The sequence below is a fragment of the Hippoglossus stenolepis genome, chromosome 14 (assembly GCF_022539355.2).
Source record: "Hippoglossus stenolepis isolate QCI-W04-F060 chromosome 14, HSTE1.2, whole genome shotgun sequence".
NCBI classification, from domain to species: domain Eukaryota; kingdom Metazoa; phylum Chordata; class Actinopteri; order Pleuronectiformes; family Pleuronectidae; genus Hippoglossus; species Hippoglossus stenolepis.
Genome location: NC_061496.1, coordinates 28,058,814 through 28,084,246, shown reverse-complemented (window position 1 = coordinate 28,084,246; position 25,433 = coordinate 28,058,814). Strand labels below are relative to the sequence as shown.

The following is a 25,433-nucleotide window of genomic DNA, read 5'->3' as shown; positions in this document are numbered from 1 at the left end:
ACCCCCATCCCCATATAGCATATGTCTCTGGCGGGGACCCCCGAGTTGCAAACTTAAAAAAAAATTACGTGTGCAATATGATGGCAAATATCCAAAATCAAACGTACAGCTTCTTAATATATTTCCCTTATTTTTATTAATAACTAATAATCTGTCTTATATCTGTTACAAACATTCCTTGTCATTTCTGTACAGTAATATTAACTGTAAACATACTGTGTGTGTGTGTGTGTGTGTGTGTGTGTGTGTGTGTATTCTAGTTTTTCTCTTGTTAGTTATTCATTACATTCAGTGTCTCTGTTCCGTTATAAACAGTGCTTGTCATTTAAGTATCTTTGTCTCTGTGTGTATACCTGGTCCCTCACAAGTGGGAGGGGTGGGCTTGGTGGCTCCTACACAGTTTATCTATCCTAGGTTTTATGGCTGTCAGTGCCAGACGAATGTCATTCTCCACTTGCAGACATGCTCTGTGCTTTGTTTTCAATACCTTCAATGTAGAAAAGCCAGACTCGCAGAGTATGTGGTGGCAAATGGAAGAAGAGATTTCATACCTCAGAGTTTTAGATGCCAAGGTGGTATTCCGTGGTTGTGGCAGTTTTGCAGCTGAGTCATCTTAAGTCTGGTTGTCTGATGGTCTTTTTCTTTTTAAAAATGTGTAAATTTTTGCCTTTAGCAGGAGGTAGCTAGCTATTTCTCAGGCACACAGGAACTTTCTGATGCAGCGGCATGTGTTTTTTTTTAAAAGATTGTCATTAGAAGAAAAAAAGATTGGCATCCACACATAGATTTCGATGTGCAGTGATTAATTAATTAAATTTAATAATTTATAATTATATTTTTATTGTCACATTGTGCGACCCACCTGGGGGTCGGAACCCCCACTTTGAAAAGCAGTGTTCTAGTCAATTAGTGAATTAAATACAGAACTAATATCATAAGTAACATCTACATGAATGTTGAAATCACCTACTATAATGACTTAATTTGTGCTAAGAATTAACTCAAGTAAAAGGTCTGAGAAAACTAATAGAAGTGCAGAGAAGCGTGTAAGACTGCAACTCTGCCACCTGGTCTCAACTCTGGACCGTCAAGGTTTTGACTGTTCAATAAACGTTGACGTCATATTTCTAGATATGAGTGTAGCTCTATCCACAGTTGGAAGAATGCCGTCTCTCCTTACCAGAACAAGTTTTCCCCAAAAGCTTTGCCAGTTATCTTCAAAGCTCACAATATTTTCTGGATAGCCAGTGTTGAAAGAATGACATCCGTACATCAATTGTCAGATTAGGCAGGGGCCCAGAGAAAACTACAGAGTCCGACATTGTCTTTGCATAAGTACCCACCAAATTGATTTTACTTCTTGTGACCTCCGACTGACCAAAGCGCCAGCAGGTTTAAATATGACTAGGTATCTCAGAATTGAGTTGCAAATAACCAGAGTAGGTTAGCAGCAGGCAGGTCGCTGAGTGGAGAAAATTTATTAGAGACATGAATGTGTTGGTGGCTGCCCTATTAGCCACATGACAAACACGCAGACCCAAAATATAAAACTCAGGGAAAAAGACAATAAGGATTGAAATATAGACATGTAATATGTAGCAATGTTGGTCTGTGATCACAAGTGGATATGGGGCAGCCTAAAAAAAGAGCCCAGCACTACAGCAACAGTATTAATTGTTAAATGGATTGATACAGCATGTAGGTATGGTAACATGAACAAAAATGAGAATAGTCTACAAAAACATTTTTTTAACTAGGAGAATGAACAGTGAACAGATCATTTAGGTAGATCTTGCCAGCAACCCCGGACACGGTCACCGCACTGGATGAATTCCAGCTGATACAGTGCATCCAGAAAGTTTTAAGGCCCTTTCAAGTTTTCAACATTATGTTATGTTTCAGAATCATCCTTACAATCTACAGTACATTACATTACATGTCATTTAGCTGACGCTTTTATCCAAAGCCATTTACAATTAGTGCTTTCAAACTCTATGAGGGGCCATTCGGGGTTCACCATCTTGCCCAAAGACACTTCGGCATGCAGATGGGGAAGTCTTGGATCGAACCCCCAACCTGCTGGTTGGAGGACGACCGCTCTACCCCTTAAAATGGATTCAGTACATTTTTTTCTCATCAATCTACATACAATACTCCACAATTACAAAGGAAAAACTGTTTTGTTACGTACAGCTGGCGTTTTGTAAATGTATTGAAAATTAGAGTGAAATATCCCATTTACATGTATTCAGACCCTTTGTTATGACATTTGCAAGTGAGCCTTGGAGCATCCTACTTCTATCAATGTTCCTTGAGATGCTTCTACAACTTGATTGGAGTCCACTTGTGCCTAATTGAATTCATTGGAAATTATTAGGAAAGGCACTTAGGGCTAGGTGATACAGAAAAAATCGTATCACGATAATCAGTCGATATCGATATACATTTTTGTTTATGGACAATTTTCTCCTTATCTACAAACATTTTTGCTTATGCACTAAACATATTTTCACTTACTTGTACAATCATCCTGTGCCACTGCACTTTACTTATATATATATATATATTTACTCAGATTCTGCTCCTCTGATGTTTTCTAATCACTCACACTTGGAACTTATCTTTATAAAAACCTGCTGAATTCATATTTATGTTCCTGGATAAATAGGGCGTTGTTTCTTTTGCAACAATGAATTTAAGACACTGCGTTACATCATTATCAGTGGGAGGAACTATTGTCTGCAGTAGTGTGTGTGTGCTTGTCTATGTCCCTCTTTACACACAGACTGATATTCACATAGAATATTCATCTAGTCCTATATTTTAAAATGGTTATTAATCTCCATGGAAGTGAGGAGGAAGCAGACTCTGACAGAGACTCTGACACAGGATGACTGGATCTTTAATGAGCGTCTGTCCTGATCCTGAAGCAGCGGTGGTTAGAATTATGCAGCGGTGGAAACCCGCTAAAACAATCAACGTAGCAGAAAACCTAAATTGATTATGTTCAGTCACTGTATCGATGCAGATTCGTCCACCTCTAGGCAGCAGCCCAAACATTAGCACGTGTGCTGCTGCTTCTACACTCTGTGCGTCAACCTAACCTGACGTGGCTGCAGAGGTGGGAAGTAATGAAGTACAAATACTTAATTACTGTACTTAAGTAGATTTTTCAGTATTTATTTTCATGACAAATTTGTACTTTTACTCGCTACATTTGAACACAAATTTCGGTACTTTCTACTCCTTATATTCTCAAAACTGGCTCGTTACTTGAGCATCGGTGGTTGGCGCAACGCGCGGCGCACCTGTCTCTCGCTCACTCGCGTGCCCCCTGCCTCGGGAGATGCGAAGGCCCGGCAACGTTTTTGCCGTCGGAGGGGGGGGCAATGCCAGACCCTAAGTGTCAGGAGGTTGGTCGGGCTGCCTTGGTCGACCGAGGTCGAGCAGGCTGTACCGGTAATGATCTCTCCGCAGGTTCACCTTCAGAAACCTTGTTACGAGTTTTACTTCCTCTAGATAGTCAAGTTTGATCGTCTTCTCGGCCTGGTCTATTAGTGTTCTCAGGCAGACACAAGAGGCACTTGTTTATTCTGTTGTGTTGGTTCTTTGTTGTCCCTAGAAGTTCAGATGCACTAGTCCAATACTATTTGAGACTCATCATCTGGGGTTCCAAATTTTTTTAAATTATACAGTATATGTATATTTTTGTCAGTTGAAATAAAGCCTGAAGAGAACAATTTTTGGTTGTTTTGTGTCTGTATAGACCTACTATAAAAAGCCCTTTGCATTTATAATTTTGGTACTTGTACTTTTACTTTTGATACTTAAGTACATTTCAACATCAGATACTTTTGATACTTAAGTACATTTAATATGAGCTACTTTAAGACTTTGACTCAAGTCATTTTCTTACGGGTGACTTTAACTTTTACCGGTGTCACTTTCAGGTAAGATATCTGTACTTTTACTCAAGTATGGCTTTCAAGTACTTTATACACCACTGCGTGGCTGTAACTCTATTCCATCCAAATGACTGGTTCGGCGCAGCGCTTTTCTCATTATCATTGGTTGTTCGTTTTGTCTGTCACAACATGGATGGAATGAGTTCTATAGGTGTTATATCGACCACGTCTTAAATTTCTGTGGAGGAAAAGTTATATCGTGATAATTCTCGCTATCGTTTTATTGCCTAACCCTAACCTGTCTATAGAAGGTCTCACATTGGATCGTATATGTCAGAGTAAAAGCTAAGCCGTGAGGTCGAGAGGATTGTCCATGGCCTTTGAGACAGGATTGTGTCAAAATAGATTTGGGGAAGGATATAAGAACATTTCTGCAAGTGCCCAAAAGCACAGTAGCCTCCATAATTTTACAATGGAAGAGATTTGAAACCACCAACAGTATTCCTAGATCTGGCCGCCCAGCAAAACTGAGTAATCACGGACGAAGGGCCTTGTCAGACAGGTAACCAAGAGCCCAATGGTCAGCCCTATGAATTCGATCCAGGGTTCCTTTTTGGAGATGGGTTATGGTCAGGGTTAGAACCTTACAGAAGGACTACCATCAGTGCAGCCCTCCACCAATCAAGCCTTTATAGTAGAATTGGCCAGATGGAAGCCATTCCTTACTAAAAGGCACATGATAGCCTGCTGCGAGTTTGCCAAAAAGCACCTTAACGACTCTCAGACCGCAAGAAGCAAAAACGTCTGATGAAACGAAGATTGAACTATTTGTCCACAATTCCCAATGACGTGTGTGGAGGAAACCAGGCACTTAGGTTCCCCTCATTAATACCGTACCTACAGTCAAACCCAGTAGTGGCAGCATCATGCTGCGGAGATGCTTTTCTGCGACAGTGACTCGGAGACTAGTCAGGATAGAGGGGAGATGGAGTGAAAACCTTTTCCAGAGTGCTCTCGATCTCAGGTTGGGGCGAAGGTTTACATTTCAACAAGACAACGACCCAAAGCATACCATCAGTTAAATTACATGTAATGTAATGTAATGTAGATTGATGATAAAAAAAAAGTATTGATTCGATTTAAGGATGAGTCTCAAACATAACAAAATGTGGAAAACTTGAAAGGGTCTGAAAACCTTCCGAATGCACTGTACAGGCGGACAGGATAGTGGAGAGCGGTAGAAGGAAAGGAGGATGGCTTGTAGTGTTTGTGAATGATAGATTGTGTAACTCTGGGCACATCATTACTAAGGGACAGCACTGCTGTTGGGACATTGAACTGATAGCGGTAAGCATGAGACCCCATTACCTACCACAGGAATTCCTGCAGGCTGCATCTGCTACCGAGGATGCAGCCTGTGATGTCCTCCACTCTGTGTTGAGCAGGCTGCAGACACAGCACCCAAAGGCTCTCCTCCTCATCTCTGTGGACTTCAGTCATGCCTCTCCATCCTCCACTCTGCCCACTTTCACCCAGTACGTCACATGCCACACAAGAGACAATAAAATACTGAACCTCTTTATGCAAACACCAAGAAAGCATATCCACCTCACACACGTATATGAGGATCCGGGACTGTGTCGGAGACGGGTGTCTATAGTACAGGGGCCCCCGCAGGGAACGGTTACGGCTACGTTTATCTTTACCCTATACACTGCAGACTTCCTCTACAACTCATCCTCCTGTCGCCTGTAGAAGTTAATCGGCGAGTCATCAGAGAGGAATACAGAGGACTGACACAGGACTGTGTTGGAGAAACTGCGTCCAGATCAACGCGGGGAAACTAAAAAACTGGTGGTAGATTTCCGCTGGCCCAGACACTCCCCCCCCGACCCTGGTGAACATCCAGGGAATGGACATTGAGGTAGTGACTTCCTAGTACCTGGGTGTTGAACAATAAACTGGACTAGACTGGTAATGCACTGTACTTTATAAACAGAGCCAGAGCAAAATGTATCTGCTTAGGAGACTTAGGTCTTTTGAAGTACAGGGGGCACTCCTGAAGAACTCCTATGACTCTGTTTTGGCATCTGCCATCTTCTTTGAGCTGCTTTCAGACATACACTGAAATCCGCATATTCTCCATTATTTCTCCAGAGGAGGTGCATATGTGAAAAGTCCAAGTGAGAGGCTCCTGATTATCTGCAGTCTTTCTCCGCCTGACCCCCTAGTATAAAGTCAGGAGAATCCTATGTGTGAACACAACTGAAGATCCCTTGCTGGATTCACTGCAAGCAAGTGTATTGGGGGTAAATATACGGATTGAACTCTGGACATTAAGAAAAACAATACTGTAAAGAATAACTATATAGAAAAACTACTTTCTTTTCTCTAACTGAGAACATCAGTAAAACAAACAGTATTTACAACATTGATCATACTCCACGATCAGCTGCCACCGCGATCAGGATCCGCCACCACAATCCATCGTCATGATCCACGATCAGCTACCAGCACGATCTTCCAACACGATCACTATCCACGATCCGCCATCATGATCTCTGATTCGCAATCCACCATGTTGATCCACGATCTGGCCGCACCTGCGTGCCTGGATCTGCAAACGATAGAGCTCAAGGACTCCGGGGAAGAAGTCAAGTCCGTAACATGTATTGATGAGACAAAAGAGGAAAGTGAAGCTCCATGTGTCATGTGTCCCCTGACATTCTAGACCTATAGCAGCATAACTATAATAGCTAACCATAACTGTTCCAAGACAGACCTGGACCAGCTCTAACTATAAGCTTTATCAAAAAGGAAGGTTTTAAGCCTACTCTTAAACGTACAGATGGTGTCTGCCTCCCGAACTGAAAGTGGGAGATGATTCCACAGGAGAGGAGCTTGATAGCTGAAAGCTCTGGCTCCTACTCTACTTTTAGAGACTTTAGGGACGACAAGTAAGCCTGAATTCTGGGAGCGCAGTGCTCTAGTGGGTTGATAAGGTACTATCACCTCTTTGAGGTATAATGGTGCCATATTATTAAGGGCCTTGTAGGTGAGGAGGAGAGTTTTAAATTCTATTCTAGATTTAACCGGAAGCCAGTGTAGCGAAGCTAATACAGGAGAAATGTGGTCTCTTTTCTTGGTTCTTGTCAGGACACGTGCTGCAGCATTTTGGACAAGCTGCAGAGTCTTTAACGACTTACCACTGGAGCCTGATAATTAGGAATTACAATAATGAAGTCTGGATGAAACAAATGCGTGGACTAGTTTTTCTGCATCTTGTGAATTTTTTTTTTTTACAATTTTTAGCAGCTCTGTCAGTAACTTACTGCTCCTCTGTGTCTCTATCATTCACACTGTGCGCTGTACCAATCGTGTCAAACCAAACGGAGAGCGCCGACCAGCTCTACATTCTTTTACTAAGTTTACAAAGTGTGTGTGTGTGTGTGTGTGTGTGTGTGTGTGTGTGTGTGTGTGTGTGTGTGTGTGTGTGTGTGTGTGTGTGTGTGTGTGTGTGTGTGTGTGTGTGTGTGTGTGTGTGTGTGTGTGTGTGTAAAAGAGAGGGGAAAAGAGAGGGGAAAAGAGAGGGCGAGACGGCTGATGAATGCGTGCGCTGCTCTGAGAAAAGACTTAACTCTTTAAGAAAAGTCTTGATCATTATGTGATGATCAATGCTGATATTGTGGCGACAAACACACAACTTTTAAACTATAGCGAGTCAGAGATGTCAGCTTAGAGAGACACACACACACACACACAGGGAGAGCAGCGGAGTCATTCTGTGTGTGCTGTTACTTTTACCTCAGGTTCTGGGATCATGAATAAGCTTTGCAATTCTCTCTCTATTCTCTTATTCTCTTCTTCCAACAATGATCCATTGAAGGAAAAATGTGTCAATGATCTGAATATCTTTAATTTATCATCTAGGGAAGCAAGGCCCTTCTGATTGACAAAATATATTGACATGCAGAGCGTGAATCCGTGGCGCATGGAACACCATTTATTTCGCAATTTTCTTTTGCAATACATCTATTGCGCATGTTGATATTGCGATGACGAGAGATTTTCATTATATCGGGCAGCCCTAAAACAAACATTACATTACACATACCAGTGTATTTGGTTGGCACGAATTCCCGACCAAACACCTTCAGGCTATTGGTGGTCAAACAGTGGGACAAATCTCTGGAGGAGATCCGTCATCCTAACCCAATCTACAGCTGTTCAGGCCTTACTGGAGGTACAACTGTAAATTCAATCGTTCTTCCTCATCTCAACGGACAAGCTGAATGTAGCTGTAGATAGCTAAAGACAACATGGAAATAATCACAAAAATATTTAGCATTTGCTACAATATCAATAGTTCAAACTTTGTATCACATCATAGACAAGTGCATACTGTAAGGGTAGGTATTGTAATAAAACCCTGTAGCTGTAACTTGTTGTTAAGATGCATTAAACAAATTACTGTGACACTGCAGCACATAAACACATACTCATTTAATGCTACTGTGATTACATTACATTACGTTACATTTCATTTAGCTGACGCTTTTATCCAAAGCGACTTACAATAAGTGCATTCAACCATGAGGGTACAAGCCCAGAACAACAAGAATCAAGAATGTAAATTTCTTAAAAAAAAACTACAAAGTGCTATAAGTAAGTGCCATTTAAGCGCTACTAAATTGTTAGTTTAAACTTTTATTCAAGGTATAGTCGGAAGAGGTGTGTTTTTAGTTTGTGGCGGAAGATGTGTAGTCTTTCTGCTGTCCTGATGTCATTGGGGAGCTGTTCCACCATTTAGGAGCCAGGACAGCAAACAGTCGTGATTTTGATGAGTGTTTAGCTCGCAGTGAGGGAGCAACAAGCCGATTGGCAGATGCAGAGTGGAGTGAACGGGCTGGGGTGTAAGGTTTGACCATGTCCTGGATGTAGACTGGACCCGATGTGTTCGCAGCACGGTACGCAAGTACTAAAGTTTTGAAATGGATGCGGGCAGCCACTGGTAACCAGTGAAGGGAGCGGAGGAGCAGAGTACTGTGAGTGAATGGTAACCATAACATTTACAAACAAATGACAATATCTGTATGATATGATATCAATTGCGTGACATTATACCCTAAATGTATATGTTATTGTTGTGATTGTCCTGAGCAGCTCAAGTTAAGGTACTATTGTGAGACATTGTCAACCATAAAGCACAATCTCGAAAAGACTGGAACGCTATGGACTTCTTATCATGGAGGTGGAGCATGGGAGAGCTGTCTGGGTAACAACACACAGGAAGTGGTGTGCGAGAAGACGAAAGCGGTGAAAGTGAGCTGGTGTCTGCGCGAGGCTAAAAGCCAATCCAAACAGGCCGACCATCCCAATGCTTTTACACATTTTACTAGCCAATGTCCGCTTCCTGGTGAATAAACTGGATTATCTTCTGCTGCAACTACACACTTTTTGTTTTGACTGAAACCTGACTGCACAAGTGTCTCTCTGACGTAGCAATGCAGCTGGACGGGCTAACATCCCTCTGGAATGCAGAAAGCTCTGGTTAGACCCCATAAGGTCCGGAAAAGGCTAGAAACCAAGGATGCTGTCTTCAGATTGGGGGACAGATAGCCCTCAGGTCGGCAAGAGCTGACCTCTCCTAAGCCATAAAGAAAGCAAAGCTGGGTTATCGGATCTCTGTCATTCTGAAGAGCTTGCAACAATTGATCATGGGTCACATCAAAGCCAGCCTGCCAGCTCATGAAATTTGTGGATGACAGGAGAATCTTAACCTCTACCTACCTTTCAGTTCACTGAATCATATGTTAGTAGGTCACATTCTACCTCACTGAAGCCTAATATAGGGGCTCCTCCATCCTCTGTGAAGACCCAGTTCCCTCCATTTAACACCAGCTTCACAGTGTCTAGGTCTAGTTCTGTTGTAAGACACTACATTCCAAAGGTGGTTGTAAGTGCCTTGTGAGAAGCTCTGTCTCAACACAGTCTTGATTCGACATTAACCAAGTTTATGCTTCTTTCTTGTATTTGACCAGGCAACATTCTAACTTATAAATACAATTCTTGTAGCAAGATGTCAGATCTCATTGATTGGATCCCATCTTGTGGCTAGCTACAATCTTAACTCGACATTTACCAAGTCTAAGCTTCTTTCTTGTACTTGACCAGGTAACATCCCAGCTTATAATCACAATCTTTGTAGGAAGATGTGATATCTAACCTATCAGATCACAGGATCTTGAATTTTAGACAGTTTACACTGTTACCAGCTCCTGCTGCCGCTAGCATCACTTTCGCCTACAAACTAATATACAGACCCCCAAAATAAACAGATTTTAGGTGATTTTAACATACATATTTGCTGCCCATCTGGTTCCTCTTTTACCGCACATTATATGGCCATTGTGCAGTCTTCAATCTTTATCAGTGCCTCATGTGTCTGACCATAAAAAGATAATTTTTAAGACTGTCCTTTCACCTCCTGCTCCAACTGTGCCTGCGCATGTCTTTTCACGCATCTTTATCTCTACAGATTTCACAAAACCTTCACCACTGCACCTGCATATAGCAATAACAGAAATATTACTACAGAGGGAGTATTATACAACTTTAACAATACATATCAAGCTTTACTGAAGTCCATAGCACCTGAAAAAATCTGAAAAGTCAAATCAACTCACAGCACACCATGGCTAAACAACACTAGAGAAATAAAGAGAAAATGCACACAAGTAGAGCAGAAATTGAAAAGGACAGACAGTCTATCACCAAAGCATGAAATGTTACAAACATAACAGCAAACCATCATAACCCCAGAATTATTTTCAAAACTATCGATTCCATAATCAACCCTCCTTCTAGACCACAAACTCACCTCTGTGATCTGTGAGCAATTTTCATCATTCTTCACTAGCGCTGAGATGGTGCTGGATGGCCAAAGACGTTCTACAGCTAAATGAAAGGCCCCCAGGCTCTGGAACTCACTGCACGGGGATCTGAGACTTAAAGAATCAGTGACATCCTTTAAATAACTTTTTAAAACACATCTTGTTAAAAGAGCCTATTATTTCATCTAGCACAATGTTTGATTGTCACCATGTCTTATCTGTGTTATAATTATTTATAATTTTTCATTGCTGGGTGCTGGCTTCCTTTTATTCCTCTGTTTCTTATCTGTTGTTATTGTTGTTACCGTTATGATTTATTCAATTTTATGTTCTGTATTATTTGAATTGCCTGAATTAATTTGCCTTAGTATTGAAATGTCCTAATCCTTGTTTATTCACATAAAGCACTTTGTTACTTTGTTTTGAAAGTGCTGCATAAATATTAAGATTATTATTATTATTAGAGGGACTCATCAGTAATTACAGAGCAGACAGCTGGTGAGCTAATGTGGGAATTCACATTGCTGAAAGAATGTGGTCTGGTGTGATCAGATCTATATCCGATATGACTGCGTTCACACCTGTACTTAGAGCTGTCCACTTGAGATAGGATCACAAAATCCACATGTTTAATACCAGGTGTTTACAGGGCCTTGGACTCACAGATTAACTGATTTGATTTTGGTGGTCAAAGGTAAAGGGACTCATGGATTAACTGATTCGATTTTGTTGGTGCAAGGTACAGGTCACAGTGACCTTATATAAATCTGGAACAGATTCTGTAGACAGAAAATGCACTAATTGGCAAAGGGATACAACCGCAATGCGGTATTTGTAGTTTGTCTTGGGTTTTTGGTGAAAAACCAACTGCCTGAATGAACACAAAACCCTCAACAATAACTGTAAACCTTTGCAGGAATCTTGAAATGGTGGTTGCCAGTGGAGCTGATTGTGTCGGGAAGTTGTCTGGTCCATCTCCGTTGATTATGCATGAATCCAAGACTACGAAGATCCCAGAGTTCCCACTGACACTGCTTCAGACACAGCCCAAGTGTGAAGTGTACCCTGATCTTCACAAAATAATACAGGTATTGTCTGCAGTCTCCACTCCAATGGACAATTTCACATTGTCATTATTTTCAGTTGTAGACTCAGTTGTTAGTTAGTTCATTATTTCAAATGACAATGTCAAACAGATATTCAAATGTGAAATAAATAATTTGACAGGATAAATTCATGGAGATTGTGTCTCAGTATTTCAAAACTGTGCCATCCAATCCACACTACTTCTTCTACTGCCCACCTTCATCAAAGAAAGAGGTGAGTTGACACATTGCATTTGCAATTTCCAATGTTGTTTTGTGTTGGCCAGACTGACTTTGCTTTGCTATAGTTTCTTTTTATTGCTGATGATGAAAAAGAGTCAGATATTTTATATTAAAAAAATATTCTGGATTTACATTGGCTGGACAAAAAAGTTAATAAAAAACAACATTGTATTGTGTTAACCTTGAACCGATTTAAAAAACTTGATGAATGTGTATGTGATATACAGGAAAATCTATCAAAATCACATCCATTAGCTTTGGCATGGAAGGAGAAACCACTCTCACTTCCCCACATGAATGTTGCTGTTCATTTGAGTGGATCAATTGTCTTCTCAGGAGGACTCAGAGGATGATGAGATAGAGAGTAGACCCGGTGAGGAGTTGGTGTCAGAAGCTGAGCTGGCGACAGAGGACGGTGAGGATAATTAAAAATTAGGAGTTCTATCATTTTTATCACTCCAAACTTCAAACCTAAAATCACCCATTGGCTTTTGCCCAGGAATTAACAGCATGGTTTATTTGACTTGTTCTTACTGGTAAGAAAGGTCAGCTTGTACTGTACTGTGGTTTTCTAAGGACAATAGAATTCCAAGATTTTTAAGGCATAATTTTGTGTACATCTATCATTAATCTGTATTAATTCAGTGTAAAACACAGGCAGTTCAAATGTTGAAGCACATTCACAATGGGCCTCATTCAGTAACATGTGTGCAGAAATATCCTTACCCTGCGCACATAATAAGTGCGTGCACAGAAACGCACCCGGAGTCATGAAACGTGTGCGCCAGCCAATTTTGTTCTCCTAACTTGTGTATGTTTGTGAACTAGAATCATTCTATATTGACAGGCGCGTGTCCGCTCTTTTCAATTAGCATACTACCAAGCCACTATTTCTCCATATAAGGACATCCGTTTGGTGTATGATGATGAGAGCGGTGTGCTGAACAGAGAAGTTGAAGTTATAAGAGATGGCCCCAAAAGGTAAAATACAGAAGAATTCCACAACAGCAGAAACTGAAATAATTGTGTCGGAAGCCACAAAAGGCACACTTTTCTCTAGTCTGTCCTCAGGAGTGACGATGTTTAAAAAAATTAAGCATGGGCTTCAGTAACTGAGGCGGTAAATGTCCCCTGAGGTTAGGACCGTGGCACAAGTCAGAAAATCAAAGTTGATGTCAAAAAAAGAATCGCAGACAAGAAAAAAAAATTGGAAACATAAATAAAGATTATCTTCCTGTTTATGCACAGCTTCCCTGTTGAACAAATATACGGATTGAATAAAAAGTCAAAATACAATTTCGGGAGATTAGACTAGTCTCTACCTTCCCTCCAAGTCTCCTGCACCTTCTGCACAGTGGTGAGCACGAGAGCTGTGGACATTTCTCGATTCTTAGATGCATCACGACGTGGACGTGGCCTCCGCTGAATAATTATGACCACCGCTGCTTCACGATCAGGACAGACGCACGTTAAAGGTCCAGTCGTCCTGAATGTGTTAGAGTCTCTGTCAGAGTCTGCTTCCTCCTCACTCCCCCTCTGACCTGTGCTCACCTTACACTTTAACAATCAACACCATCACTGATCACAAGTTATTAGGACACATACAGGACTGACGTTTACTTTGTGTTTGTTTGATTTGCTTTAGAGTTTATGAGACACATGTTTAAACCTGCTGCACAACATGAGACATAACGTGACGCGCACAGTCAGGACATCAGAGTTAAACTGTGCGGAACAATCCAGAGTCATGATCCAACATCATCGATTAATAACTAAATACATGTGATTTTCAGTTTGTGTGAAGAGGGACAGAGACGAGTAGACACACACACGCACACGCACACACCCCTGCAGACAGAAGTTCTTCCTGCAGATTATGACGCAACGTGGTGTTTTAAGCGGTCCCGTTTATCCAGGAACATAAATATGAATTCAGTAGGTTTTTATAGAGATGAGGATGAAAGTGCGACAATTTCATAGTTTTTTAATACACTTGGTCAATGCATTAGTAAATTAAATTATTGCTGTCTATCTACTATTTTTATTTAAATAAAAATACTATGCATTTAGTTAAAAGGCTGTGTCTTTACGTTTTCTAGGACAGCCGGGCCTTCATCATCTGTGCGTACACATGGTCTGAGGAAATTCTTAATTTGTTCGCAGAGTACTGACAAATTTAGTTAAGATATTGATGAATCCCAGATTTCCGTGTCAAACGTTCTTACGCACAGTTTAAGCACAGATTTTTGTATACGCCCTGTTTGTGAATGAGGCCCTATGAGTGCTTCACAGAGCAATAACAAACTACAGAAAAAAAGACCTAGTTTCAGTGTTAAATTTTCCCGTTTTATGATTCTATTATTACTTGCACTGACCACTATGAAAGAAGCTGGATGGGGCAGATTAATGTAATTAGATATAGACTTAATTAGCAGTTAGTAATAATAATAATAAAAAAGAAATAATAATTTCAAAAGCGCCTATCAAAACTATGGTCCCCCTGTCATAGGCCTGGACCTTGGAACTTTTAAGTGAAGTTATTTTTACAACTTCAGACAGTTGAGATAGATCTTGTCTGTTTTGTTTAGGTTTGGATAATTAAGATTCAGTAATGTTACATTTGGTTAAGTTAAATACAGGTTTGGATAATTAAGATTAAGTCTGGTTCAGTTAAATTTTCCTGATATGAAAATTACTTCTAAACATCTATCAGATTTCTGTGATTGGAATTCTGTAACAGCCTTTTCGAAAGTTATGGGAGGGGAATATCTGGCCTCCAAGAGCTATATAGCACACAAGAAAACCAACTTAAAAATGTTAGACTAACATGTTCCCTAGAGTGGCGGTCTTTCTCTCTGTATGTCAGGTCATGGTCGGGATGAAGGAAACATGCATGTAGCTGTTAAGTGTCATCGCTAACTGCATCATGGTGACTGTCAATCGATACAAATAAACGCACTGACAATAATGGACAAATTATTGTTCAATTTAAAAACTAACTTTTGTGCACTGGACTACTGCGATTTGACTTGCATTGATCCATTGTGGTTGTTAAACTTTAATAGCAATTCTTGTTACTCACATTGTTGGTGGTCCATACCCTGGTCTATTTCAGGGTTTCAGATTTCAACCATAATCTTTTCACCTGGTTGGAAATTATGCAAAAGATTCTCACATGGTAATGATAAATCATGTATCATCTGTGTAAGAGAGTAAAGACAAAAGGTGTACACATAATCCTGCTTTTACTCTTGCAATTGTGTTAAATCTTCTACCAGTTTCTGTGTCATCACTGCACCTAAGCGGAAACAAACCTGTGTTTGATGGTGATGCTTCAAGCCAATTTATTTATCTACCTCAGATTTTTTTTTTTTTTGTTCATCCTACTTGTCCTGAACTTTGGGGAAAATATGGGATATGACTTGTCCATTTAATTCCCTGTGCTGCTACTAATTGCTTTTTCACTCAAGAAGTAAATTTCTATCAATGCCTAAGAGAATTCTAAATCTTGGAATTAATCACTTAATGCTTCTGTCCACTTTAACATGTTATCAACAACCACCCACAGATATTAATAATCTCTAACATTTGGCATATGAGTGAAATCAATAATTTGTAGTCATTGAAAGCACTGTCAGGTTTAGATAAATATTTGTCCTGTAGAGGAAGAGTATATACTGATTGCTTTGTGGACAAACAACACATCACTGTTCAAAGTTACTTACATGTTTTTTTAAAGGACAGTTTGGAAATATAATTTGTCACTGCTATGTTGATCACATGCATCAGACCATGTACGTGCATAGAAATTGGAGCATCGTTTCAGTAAGGCTATTCTATCATCTGCAAACTTCAACAAACTTCCAACATCATCTTCAATAATCTCAATTCTGACTGTAATGCTTGTGTTTGAAAAGCAACTAAGTCTTCTAGTATGAACTCAAGATCAGGGGAGGAAATAGATTTTGGTATTCAATAAAACATTCATGCCTTATGGCATCCTTAATATGTTTGTCTGATAGATTGTTTCCCTTTGCTCCTCAAATGAAGTTGAGATAGCAACAAAATTGCTGTGAATAGTTCTTCTAAAGTTGTGATGCTGAACGGTTAAATCACAAATTATCGGTTCTGCTAAAACCATGTGAAAAAGCAGTACAAGACACTAATTAAGTTCTCGTAGATTCTTTCACACTATGTTTATTAGCTTTATATAGATGTATTTACTTGGTCATGATTAAATGAGGCAATTGTTCAATGACTGTTATTCTGCCTTTTGTCTTTAATAGCTGGATGGTCTTATTTCCATGCTACAATAAAATTGAATCAATAACACAGATTACGAAGTGAATAGGGTTCTTGTATTTCAGTGATGTCCAGCAGAGGGCAGCACAGACCTGCCATATGTAAATACAAGGCACTGTTGCTGATTTTAACAAAGAGATGATAGCCCACACAACTGAGATTGTACAGTTGATAGGTTTTCATTTTACCATTAAAATGGGCAAAGAGAAAGCTCACTCCCACGTCCTACCTCCAATTATTGTTTATTTTGCTTCACTTTTGTTTTTATTTTGGTATTTCAAATCTTCAAAATCTGCTTGTGTTGTAGTGATATGATAATGACCAGTTTATTGTGTGTGTAGAAAATATACCAGGATGCTTTGCCACAGAGAGTGACACAGATTTGGTGGTGGAGTATGAGCTTCATCCAGGAACAAGCTCCTGCGGAGAGAGTGAAGATCAGTCCCTGTCAGACTCCAACACTGTCAATCAGGACCAGGACTCCTTCAGCATCCTGGAGGGAGACTATCTGCTCCAGCCTGAGGGGCCACAGCTGGACATGCCACCACTGTTTCTTCATATCACATGTTCTGTTAATATGAAAAGCTGCCATGGCTCTATGCCCATACAGACACTGCCTACCTGCCTTGGTGAGTACAGCCTTGGTTGTCTCTTCACTTCTTCAGAATAGGGGTGCAACATGTTAAATAACACCAATCATAAAATGACTATGAGAGGTCTGGTTAAGATATCTGGGTTCATTATCTATGAATGGATGATTGTTTAATTGAAAAGTAGAATTTTTGCCACTGAGACAAATGCTTTTATTGTATTGCTGATTCTAGTTGTTTGGTTGCAGGTGAGATTATTTCTTGCCTGGAGAATGCTGAGGATTTACAGTCTGTGGATTTGAATGAGCTCTCCGTCACTTTGGATATTTTTGTCCTGACATTACCTCTGGAGATAGATGTTATGGCTGATTTCCATCACAACAGGTCAGTCACACACAAAAGAGGATTGACTAAATTTGATCTCTGTTTGTTAATGTGGATTATTCTGTGTTTTTTCTGTATACATTGTGTGTGTATATATATATTTCAATAATACAAATTATAATATAACAATAATAAGAATAACAACAATCATGTTAAGGTAAAAAAGTGCACGAATACTTTTCCTCGATATCCTCAACTTGTCAACACCAATGTTAATTGTAATAACAATAAATAAGAACCCTTGCTTTTATTATGGACAACATGTGTCTGAAATCACATGACATCATGGGGAGGTCTAGTATCAATTAGAAGCTCCCCCTTGGAATTGGATGACATAAGGTCCTTATGTAGGATTCAGGCTAGATTAATGTTAAGCATATAAATGTCACAAATTAGACAATGCTTATTGTTTTCAATTTATGTTTGTAATGTAATCAAGGAACAAAATATCGATTGAGTTGTCTAAAATGTGTTTAATTTTTTTTAAGTTCAGTTTTTTGTTGTCCCACTTTATCAATCAACATGATTGATAATGTGGGACAGCATGCTTTGGGTAATCTGGGACAGACAAAAGTTCTCTAAATGGGTAAATATGCATTTAAGGACTGCCTGAAGTAAAAAACAAAAAAAACAAAACAAAGTAAGAGATGTAGCAAATGATCTGCAGTTCTCAGACAGGAGTTAATGGTAAATATAGTCTGTCCCTGTCTGTTTAAACTGATTGTCTGATTAGCTTACTAGCACATTATCCCAGTTGGGATGCACCGATAGCACCGATAGCTCCAACTGACCAGGAGTGGTCAGTTGGAGCAAGCCCGAGACTGGGAAATGTCGGTGGACGTAGGACGTAATCTGGGCATCCCATATTGTCCCTTCCGACCTAAGACCAGACCTGGACTCTAGTCCTACACCCTGCGCGTTGTCTAATTTGTAGAATTGACAGTACCCTGGGAGGATGCTGTTGATGAAGCGAATGAGAAGAAAAGGGTGCAGTTTGCAGACATGGCATTTGGGGCAGAACAACTTGGAAATCAAAAGTTTGCCCTGTGGAGGTTGGCTTCAAGGGTTTCATGGTCACTCAGAGATCTTGGGATCCACGGACACGCCCTGCGCCAGACCATAAAAGCATCACACACTGCAGAACACTGCAGACAATGGCTCTGGATCAGGAGAAAAGATCCTCACTGGGCCCCAAGATGCTAGGGACATGCACCCAGGTCTGATCAACCTGTGGTGGATCTGCCTTAGAAGAGGGTGTCTTGTGATTAAAATGACAAAACACCTGAGGACACTAAGATACAGAACTAAAGATATGTCCATATGGTGGTCACTAACATCTGCTAACATCAGCTGGTGGTAGGCATGAATTTGTGCGGCAGTATATACAAGGGATATTCTCCATCTTGTACTATGTTCTAAAATTGGGACACTGTTCATAGAGGTAATAATGTTTGATCTACTCAGCTGGTCACATGGTATTTATTAATTGAGGCAGAAGACCTTCAATCATACAAGGGATATTCCTTATCTTGTCCTATGTTCTAAAAAAAATATCCATGACACTTATCAGTGACACTACTAACTGTAAGCAGTTACAGGTCATCTTTAGTTGAGAGAGGAAAACATGAAGTGCAGGTGAAGCTGGTGCAAGTTGCCCTAATGTTGATCGGCCTGACCTCCCCCATCCACTGCTGCCACAGTGGATGCTGAGGACATAGGGTGCTGCTCATCCTTGCAGGCAATAGGTAAAGAGGGGGAAGAATACTTGTCCACCACCAAACCAATAGACACAAATGTCAACCATGCCATGGTCTCTGCAGCTCTTTGGGCACCACACCAGACATCATCACTGCAATCCACATTGTGACTGTAAGAGGAGAATAAATAAATACATATAGATATATATGTGATAAATGCTTCATATAATGAGGAAAACTTTGCTATAAATGCTGGTACTAATAGTTTATGCTGTGTGCAGCAGGTGGAAGCCTCACATGACCACAGCAGGAACTGTACTAAAAGAATAAATAAACATGTTTTAATGAATATATAAAATGTCTGTCTCATCTGTAATATTTAAGTTGACGATCTCTAACAGTGCTCTTGATAGCCCTCCACTTCAGGTTCCTCGACTTCTATCAGTGTCAGAATATATAATTATGCACATTGTTTACAACAGTGGTGTGGGAGATTATAATTTTTATTTAGATAGTTACATATCACATGCAACTTACACATACCGTTTATTAACATTAACTAAAATTACAATCAAGTGACAACCAAATACACAAGTTATGTAAAACTTTACACAAAGACATTAAACTTACACACACTGTAAAATATCACATATTTAAAATGACTTGAATCATTTAAGCATATGTAGTATTATTATGCTAACAAATCAATTAGTACTTCAGGTTTTGTTCACTAGTCTCAGGGTAACTTACTGTACCTGTAACTACATTCAATTGAATGACTGCACTATCCAGACACAACAAGACTGCAGCGCTTGCTGGTTAGAAACACAGGATAGCATCTAGCCTCGCTCCTTAGCCCAGCTCCTTAGCCTGATCTGACCAGGTATCGTCATGGACACTGTCCATTTTTATATACAGTCTATGATTTTAACCTAGTTAATAAATGGTTAATCTGGATTCTTAATCACATTCCACTGTTAAAGTTCCTCTGTATAGTTTCCTTGCAAGTGAACAAAAGTATAAAATGCATTGTGTACATCACTGAAGGCTGACAAATTGTGTTGGATGCATTTATTTGACTGTTTCTTTAGTGCATTTATAGAACTTTTGTTCACTCAATCAGTGAAAAATATGTAAATCCATCAGTCTATTAAAGTATTGCCCAACTACTTTCAAAATTAATTGTTTCATTCATTTTTCAGTCAGAAATGTTGGCAATTATCAGGTTTACATTATGCCATAGTAAACTAAATGTCTGAATAAGCAGGATCTCACCTGTGACTGTGCAATATCTCATCTTGCACAGTAACAGATGCACTCCCTGGACCTAAACGTCTTTAGATATGAAATAAGTAGAATATGGCTCAACACTGTAAATGTCTTCCTCAGCAAACATCAAGTCAGATCTCTTCTGTGAGTGCAGGTACACCTCAGAAAGCAGTGTGTCCCTGAATCGTTCACCAGGACAGCCCTCCTCTTATCGCTCTGATGAGGAGCTGATGGCAGTGTTGGACAGTCTCAGGGGTTCTGAAATTGATGGGTGAGTTTGTTCTACAGGACAATAGCGAGCTGTACGTTCTCTAATTTGAAAATTTTGTTTAATTCTGTCAATTCAATTTCAGTTTTTCTACCAACAGGGTCTCTGGTGATCCTTTATCCAAACTCCCAGGTGCTCACAAGTTAGCAATTCTGGCCACAATGGATCAGGTGAGTCTCACTATTACATTACATTACATTCAATTTAGCTGAGGCTTTTATCCAAAGCAACTTACAATAAGTGCATTGAACTATGAGGCTACAAACCTAGAACAGCAAGAATCATTAGTGTGAGCTATAAAAGAAGTAACACAGTTATACTCAAATAATTAATACAAAATCAGAAGTGGACAGCCTTACCTATGATCTTTACCCAGATGGTGATTTGAAGGGAAGACAGGGGAGCCATCCCCTTAACCCAAATGACCAAATAAAACATCCCCCTTAAAAACCTTCCGCCAAGAATAATCTTGTCCATGTTGGTGGCCACCCATAAATATTTTACAGTCTTTTACCCGTCTTCTCTGGCTGGCAGGCAGGATTCAACACAAATTTGGTGGATACTGCTTTCACTGAGCGCCTCACGCAACAGGCATACATTTCTGTATTGCAGGAGTGTTGTCCACCACACCCCCACCACTGACCGATCAGCTCCAAAAGTTTATCATCCAGAGATACCCTTAAAGGCCCCACAGTGTGAAAATTACATTTTCTGTGCTTTTACTATTAGTAAACATTTGGGGGTCAGGAGTAGGGCTGCACCTATCGATAATTTTTTTGTCCATTAATCTAATGATATTTTTGTATTACTTGATTAATATAATTAATTTATCAAAAATAATATAAAAAACTTGTATCATTTATATATATATATATATATATATATATAACAAAGTATGCACTGCAAGGCATTATTCCAACAAAAAATATAGCCCAGTCTAAACTGCTAATCTGCCTTTTACAGTCTCTCCAAAATAATATGAGTGCAAGAGCTTGTTCCATTCCTGTGGTGTCATCCAAGTGTCCGCAAGCCCTGACATTCAAATTTGACTCCAAACGAGGTCATTTACACCAAGTTTTAAGGCTAAAAGTCCACCAGAAGTGGCTAAGCTAACGGACGTTAGGCATGTTATGGTTTTTCTGTTGTTTTATTACAGCCTCGGGGTGTTAATGATTCTCATACACAAATACACATTGCAGTAGGTTTTTTTCCGACTTGAAACCACTGATTTATCATCTCAGGGGTACCAATACCTCAAATTAAACCACAGAATAGTGCAAAATTAGGGCCCTTTTAATACATGTAGACTGGTGTCCAGTAGATGGCTGTATTTGACTGTTTGTGTTACCAGAGCTAAGAAAAATTATTTCTATTTTGGATTAGTTTAACTGAAGAAAATACTTAGACATCCAGTTTCTTACATCCACAATGTACTCCTGTAAAGAACTCAGCTAAGTGAGGCGAGTGGGCCTAGAGCTGTGTGTTGTCAGTATAACAGAGGAAGGATACACCATGTGTGCGAATTATGTTACCTAGTGGGATAAACAATTAAACAAATATGGACCTTCAGAACTTTGTTATTGATTATTATGATAGATTAAGAAGTTCAATTTAAGTTTCATTTTAAGTTTCAATTCAGTGCACCAATGCTAATATTCAATATAACCATTGTCCACAATTCATCTGAAAATATGCAAAAAAAAACAAGAAACACCCCATATGACGCACAAAAAAATATTTTATAATGCACAACACCAAATACATTTTCTTAGGCAGAGTAGGAGAGTTGTGTGCGTAAGTGCTGGGCCAAGTGTATGTGTGGATCAAGGGAAATTTGAATGTAGGTGAAAAGTTTAGCTGCCTTATCCTACCACACTGGCAGGATGAAGATTACTGATCATAACTTGGACCCTTGGGTTTTAGCTCATGGGTTAGCTCACCTTCGTTTGAACCTGTTTCACTAATTTCCAGTCAATAATCCTGGCCAATTCTGCAATGAAAGTTCAGGAAGTCAGGGTTTGTTTAGCAAACTTGATTGATATCATCAGCTGCTCTTCTTAACATGGATATTTCAATCAGCTGACTGAGTGAAGCTGACTGACTGTAGAACCACATTCTTATAAACGACTGTGGCAATTGACCATGCCATGGGGCTCTCCCACACACAGCCAGAGACAGAACTGTTGCTTTTAAGCATGTTTTATTCAATCACCACACACACACACACAAATATAAATAAACTAACTTAAAGGGACTAGCTTCACAGCTCAGTCCTTTCTGGTCTCGTCGTCGTGACCCTGCCAGTGTCCTGTGTGTTCCTGAGTGTCCTGTGTGTTCCTGAGTGTCCTGTGTGTTCCTGAGTGTCCTGTGTGTTCCTGAGTGTCCTGTGTGTTCCTGAGTGTCCTGTGTGTTCCTGAGTGTCCTGTGTGTTCCTGAGTGTCCTGTGTGTTCCTGAGTGTCCTGAGTCCGAGGCAGCTCAGACGCTGCCTTTTAAGCATGAGGATCAATCAGCTAACAGCTCTCACCTGTTCTGATTGATCCTCTGTGGTGAAGGTGCGCTCTCAGCCCCCTCACCGCCACAACGACCTGATTGGCTAACAGGATCTCAAGCACAGCATAGACCTCATAGATTAATTTAGATAATTTACCGCTCAGGTTACACCTAAACCTTAATGGACCCCGGCTCTGCCTATGTCCGATGGCTCAGACATTATTATAACCAATGCGCAGAAAACATCATTTTTTTTTTATGTTAAATGTCCACTCTTATCCTGCACTGTTCTTCCTGAGTATATAATGGTCAACAGCCATGGCTTCAGGCATTATGATTTAAGGTTGTTTGTCTGTCACTCATGAACACCACATCTCAGTACCTCGAGGGAGTTTCTTATAATTTGGCACAAACTGTTTGACATGCAGTAATTCCTAGTTTTTGTTCAATGACCAAGGGGCAAACTTACACACAGGATTTAATTATATAAAAAACACTTTGTGTGAATATTGTCTATTACAGCCTATAGGAGCTACTAGAATGCCTTAAGCTTTTGGAAGGAAGAAAAGAGTGACATCCATACTTTTGCTGTCAGTATACACACAGCAGTGATGATCTTATCTTGATTTTGCTGTGTGTCTGTTTAGATCCATTGGCTACTGGAGGATGAGATTGTTTCTGCTCTGCGTCACACACGGGTCATCAGCTCGGCCACGCTACAGAAAGTAGCGGAACATGTTTTGCGCTCCAGTGGCCGACCACACTGTCAATGTGAAGATGTCCCACTTCAGTTTGTCTTTGGGCCTGAGCAGTCCCTGGAAAAATTCAAAGAGGCAAGGACATGCACACACACACACACACACACACACACACACACACACACACACACACACACACACACACACACACACACACACACACACAGACACACAGAGACACACAGTCCGACAGAGAAAGACAGACCGACAAAGAAAAAAAATACACAAAACTGCAGTTTGGTTCATACCACAGTTTTGGGGTCATCATTATCTGTATATTTTTGATACAGCAGGAAATATAATTTTTTCATTTATTTTAAATGACAGATTAATTGTCACAATTCATATTGCATAATGTATGGTGTACAGAAAAACCCAAATGTCCAAATATAATTCTCCTTCATTATCATGAAAGACAATAACCAACATATTGTCAACTATAAATATGAATAGAAATGGTTCAAAGGGTGCACAGAAACAAAGAAACTACTTGTGTGAAATGGTTGTGGAAAACACCATTGCACCCTTTCATTCTTGATAGACTTTCCCTGTGAAAAATCTGAAGTTGTTCAATTTCATTGAGTGGTGAGTGTGACATTTCATTTTTCAGTAATTATTTTATGCACAGTCCATACTGATGCTGCATTCAGACTAAATTTTGGCTTATTTCCCCTTCCTCCTAAAAAAACAATCTTTGACACAGAATCACAGAGAATGTGAATATTTAGTGCTTGTATTAGGGCATAGAGGACTGTATCAGTGCTTTGACACATACAGAAAAGTGTAAAATTGTGATGTGTGATTGGATAACATCTGATCCTGCAGGAGTTCCATAGAATGTCATTCTCTGGCTATGTCCTGAATGGACAACAGGACAACTTCTACTACATGTCCCTAAGCAGACTTCACCCACAGAGGATCCATGCTACCAGGAGGCTCTCAGAGAAAACTGCAGACCCCCCATCACACAGTGCTGGAGCACAGATGGAGGACATGATGCTGGGGAGTGAAACAGAGGCTCTGGCAGCAGAGGCAGACAGCGAGGTCAGATATGTTATTTTTAACAGTGATGTCTGTCTTTACTCCTTTTTGTTTAAGGATCTCCTTTACCAAACTTACATCAACACAGCGTTCCCACTAGTTACTGGTAACTGTTTCCACATGTCCCTACCCGATTCTGACTTACTGAGACATTTCCCTCTGACTGTCCCTGTTTTCGAACCTGTGAACCTTGCTGTGTTCTGCTTTTGGACCTGTGTAACTAGATTTGCCATGCTAGCAACATTTTGCAACACATCTATTTACCTCTTACTCTTTTTGTCTCAATAGTAAACTATTTGTCTTTGAAAACTGTTTTTTGTTAAAGTAAGCTACTGATTAGTGATGCATTGAATGCAACATATGATGTGATAAATCTAGTTACCTCCTGAGCTAAATGAGACAGATTCTGATAAATCTCAGCTTGATCAATTGAGTTCAATTGATCAATTTAGTTGTGAAATGAAACATCTGCCTCAGTTACGACATCTAGTGTCTTTGCTTTGTGAT

At 39.9% G+C, this 25,433-nt stretch overlaps 1 protein-coding gene across 6 annotated transcripts in view; it reads left to right on the top strand.

Annotated features, from left to right (window-relative positions):
- The window catches only part of szt2 (SZT2 subunit of KICSTOR complex), a 151,632-nt gene that overhangs the window by 48,847 nt on the left and 77,352 nt on the right, over window positions 1-25,433 (top strand). For 4 of the 6 annotated variants that reach the window (XM_047342856.1, XM_047342854.1, XM_047342857.1 and 1 more), the window contains exons 29-37: window positions 11,715-11,886; window positions 12,026-12,118; window positions 12,463-12,541; window positions 16,770-17,057; window positions 17,267-17,402; window positions 20,523-20,639; window positions 20,722-20,806; window positions 23,775-23,960; window positions 24,711-24,929. In XM_047342856.1, the coding sequence (XP_047198812.1) occupies window positions 11,715-11,886; window positions 12,026-12,118; window positions 12,463-12,541; window positions 16,770-17,057; window positions 17,267-17,402; window positions 20,523-20,639; window positions 20,722-20,806; window positions 23,775-23,960; window positions 24,711-24,929 (1,375 nt within the window). The remainder of the gene's footprint in view (window positions 1-11,714; window positions 11,887-12,025; window positions 12,119-12,462; window positions 12,542-16,769; window positions 17,058-17,266; window positions 17,403-20,522; window positions 20,640-20,721; window positions 20,807-23,774; window positions 23,961-24,710; window positions 24,930-25,433) is intronic. The other 2 variants (XM_047342858.1, XM_047342855.1) reach the window with 1 other exon arrangement.